General features: G+C 25.7%; 1 protein-coding gene across 1 annotated transcript; it reads right to left on the bottom strand.

The window, feature by feature from the left end:
* Positions 1-2,824: 2,824 nt before the first annotated feature.
* LOC108332377 (glyoxylase I 4) lies at positions 2,825-4,028 on the bottom strand. The gene is made up of 3 exons (XM_017567613.2): positions 3,786-4,028; positions 3,523-3,628; positions 2,825-3,388 (listed from the first exon to the last, which is right to left on the bottom strand). The coding sequence occupies exons 1-3, from the start codon at positions 4,013-4,015 to the stop codon at positions 3,089-3,091; spliced, it is 636 nt and encodes a 211-aa protein (XP_017423102.2). The 5' UTR covers positions 4,016-4,028; the 3' UTR covers positions 2,825-3,088.
* Between the last annotated feature and the right edge of the window lie 291 nt (positions 4,029-4,319).

Genomic DNA, 4,319 nt, shown 5'->3' with positions numbered 1-4,319 from the left:
TATTCTAGCATTAAAATTAGTTGTTATATGACAATTAACTGATCAATCAAACTATATTCATATTGAGTTTTAAAAATAATTTGTTTGAATGTCTTCTTAACAATTACTAACCAAAAAATCATAAATTAAATTAATGTTATTGTTTTTTATTGTAATTCAAACAATAAAACACACACACACCACATCGAGAAAAGAAAAATGGAAAATTATTCTACTTGTATATATATTGGTGAATTTCCAAAGCAAATATTTGACTCCGAAGCAACTTTTGAATAACATGTGCCAACTTTTGAATTTTTCAATATTTTCTATATATTTAGTTATTGAAATGTATGACAGTTTTTTTTAATTATTGCCATGTTATCAGTAACCATTTCTATTTTCTAACCTAACTTTGGAACCCAACACATGCAACTTTTGTTTTATTTAGCAACCTTTTTGAAATTACATATATATATATATATATATATATATATATATATTGCAGTTCATCAAAATTCATTCTATTGTTTAGTTTATGATAATTATACTAAAAATTATATTGAGTTGATTTATAGAAGTATAAAAGCCAAAATATATAAAAAAAGGAAAATATGTAATGCAAATAATATGAATTAAAGTTCACCAATTTATATTAATGTTTGATGAGGCTGGCATAATTGAAGCATTTTATATTTTTTTTACATAAAAAATGGTGACGAAACAAAATTGACATCAAATTCAACTTTTGTGTTTGATTGCTGGCGCTGAGTCACCATGTCTTCAATCAGTAACTCTCATGCTTATTGCATCTCAATTTCTATTTCTATTTCTTATCTCTCTCATTTTTGTTTCTCAATCAATCCCTATTTTCTATATTATTTTTTTTATGTTTCTTTATTATTATTTTCTCCCCAAACTTATTAATAATATTTGGATTGTTTAATCAAAATTTATAATTTATTTTTTCACTTCAACATAATTAAAAAATTATTTTATTTTTAAAATGAAACAATTAACAAGAGAGCGTTAGAAAATATTATTTATTTGTTCACCCACAACCCGAAAACACATATTAGACTTATCTTCATAAAAATAAATAAAAATAAATGAAATGAATTGACATTTATGGCACAATGATAACGTTTGTTTAAGTAAGAGTACATGTTCAGACATAATTTTGTGGACAAGGTATAATATAATATAAATTAGGTGAAAGGAAATAAAAAGAATTAAAATAAAAGTACATGAATATATATATGAAAAGGTATTAATACTATATTTCTTACTCTTAAATATATTTTTTCTATCAACTCTAATCTGAATATATATATATATATATATATATATATATATATATATATATATATATATATATATATATATATATATAGAGAGAGAGAGAGAGAGAGAGAGAGAGAGAGAGAGTTTGTTGATTCACTAATTTTACCTACCCTATACACATTATTAGTTATTGATTTGAATTTTTTTTTAGAAAAGTGTGTGCAATGTAAATGAATTTTTTTTATATAAATAAGATTTGTAATAAATAATTAGTTTGCATATATAATTTTTTAATTGATAATATTTTTTTATTAAATTATTGAATAATTTATTTGATGTAGATACACAAGAGAATGGACTTTTTACTGCATAAAATATAATACAACGAGGGAAATATATATAGAATTAAAAAAAAATCAAATATGTATATATAAAGATAATTTGAAATTAATTATCAGGGTAACTTGTAATTAAATATTAAAAATATTTCACTTTTCATATGTAAAAAAGGTTAATTAAGTTTCAAATCTCATAAATTTTGATATTCTTAGTTTTTTTTATAGTTTTTTTTCAATATATTAAGTTTTTTAAAAATTCATATGTTTCAATTTTTTTGTATTTTTTTAAAATATAAATATTTTGGATTAATATAAAATAATTTGTGAACCATATCTAATCCCACATTTTCAATATAGGAAGACAAATATGAGGAGATAAAATAATTGTTATATTATCCAATGAAAAATTCAATTAAAAAAATATGAAAATATGGATAAATTAAAAGTAAAAAATTAATTAAAAATATTTAAATTTATTACGAAAGTAAAACTTAATTAAACATATAAAGATCAAGAAAAACTCTAGTTTTCCGTATCAAGTTATGATTATGGTATTTATGGAATTAAAATAGTTAATTTAATATAAAGAAATTTAACATATTTTTAATATAACTTTAAAAATGACTATTATAAAATTTATTAAATTTAGCATTCAATTGATTGATAAAGGTAATAAACTAGTGTAAAGAAAGTAATATATACAACATGCATGCTTCATGACTTCATCAGGAATACTTCTTAATAAAATGAAATGGGTCAAACCTAAAAAACTTCTGAAAATTTGTATGACCTGGTTTCTTTACGTGCTTAATTGGTTAACCATATGGTTTCCTAGTTTGCTGTCATATTTATAAGTTTTGAATTAATATTAATTTTAAATGAATTAAATATGGTTTTAGTCGGTGAACTTTAATGTAAAATTAAAATTTATTTATGTATGAAACTTTATATAATTTGATTAGTAAAATTTAAAAATAAATAAATATAATTCTTTTAATTTAGTTATATGTTAAATATATTTTTTAATTAATATTGAAGTGAAAATATATTAAACTGAATAAACAAATTAAATATTAATATGAAATACGTCAAAGTGTAAGATATCGTATTAAAAATATTATTTCAAATTAGTTTTGGAGTTTGAAAATTAAAATATTAATTAAAACAAAAGTAAAGTAATATGAGTATAGAAATTTAAATTTTATTTTGGTGGAATCCTTCCCTTGTATAGCCCTTACTAACGTGCCACTCACATTAACAAAGAGATACATCCAATAACAGAATGCTTATGGAAAACAAAGCATTTTTCACATTAAGAAAACCAATGATACAAAAAGTACCTAATAAAAAAGTAGTGTAGGGAGCAGTTTACACTTCAAACTAAGCAATATTACAGAGAAAACAAAATTGACAGAACAAGAAAAAAGGTATAATAACACGAGGAAGAAGAAGAAGGAGGAGTTGATAATTATACATGCATGTGTGACCTAAACAAAAGCATTTTGAATTTTGGTGTGACCCGAAGGAAAAGCTGAGTCCTGTTTCACAATTTGGTGTATCTGTCTCTGTTGAAGCATCTGAAGGTTCATTCGAGAGCATGACCTAACCATGTCACTTGCTAAGGGAATCACGGGAAGGATATCACAGTTGCATATCTCAATCATGAACCCATCTGGGTCATGAAAAAACAACTGATCCACTTTGATCCCGCCTTCTTCCACCGTTGCACGCGCGTATTCTATCTCCATTTCCTCAAGCTTCTTCTCCACTGCTCCCATGCTTTCACACTGTTTTCATTCATCACAAAAACCAAACAAACCATGTTAATTAGTTTCCTTTCGTTCAGTCATTTTGTCAAACACACTGCAATTAATTTCAAGTTATTGTATCAAACAAATTTCATTTCACACTGAAACCTTGCCTGGAATGATATGTGATTATCTTTCGGATTAATTTCTTTCTTTCTTGGAATGTTGCTGGGGTCCTCTACTTGAAGCAAGTGAATTCCAATTCCATATCCGAATAGCCTGTACAACGATGACCAAGAAGGAACAGAGTGAGGAGAATTTACCCCAGAAGAAAATAACATAAAAAGTTTGATTCTTTTTTTTGACATTTTTGTTCAACTGAGAAAATTTGTTTGGTGGGGTATCAGAGTTTGAAAATTTTAGTGAATTGAATTACCATGCTCCGTCAAAATCCAATGATCCTGGCCTCCTGATGGGGAAGAAGCCGAGAATGTTCTGATAGAAGTTGATGGATTTTACGACGGAGGTGCAGATGAGAGAGATATGGTTGACAGATTTTAGGTGCAGAGGGTTTTCCACGCTTTCTTTCATTTCGTGAAGCATCGAATGAAAGAGATGAAAATGCAAATCCAGATAGAGAAAAGAAGAGAGAAAATGAAGGAGCATAAGAGAAAAGAGAGGAAGTGCACCTACCGAGGCGAAATGGGCGGCCGCTATATATAGAAGACAAGCCACATCAGTGCCACATCGGAGGGATTTTTTTTCTGACACATCGTTTCCACGTTATCCAATCACCGCTCAAATCCAACTACACAAATATTAAAACCAATTCTATTTTTTATTTACCTTTATAAGCAATTATATTATATTCAATAAAAGCAGTGTAATAATTTTTATTACAAGTTGTTCCATAGCATAAGTTCATTAACTTCTTTTCAAATATCCTTGCATTATTTAAAATGTTTAGTTA

The sequence above is a fragment of the Vigna angularis genome, chromosome 11 (genome assembly GCF_016808095.1).
Source record: "Vigna angularis cultivar LongXiaoDou No.4 chromosome 11, ASM1680809v1, whole genome shotgun sequence".
NCBI lineage: Eukaryota > Viridiplantae > Streptophyta > Magnoliopsida > Fabales > Fabaceae > Vigna > Vigna angularis.
The sequence above is the reverse complement of the archived record's forward strand: the minus strand, read 5'-3'. Positions and strand labels throughout refer to the sequence as shown.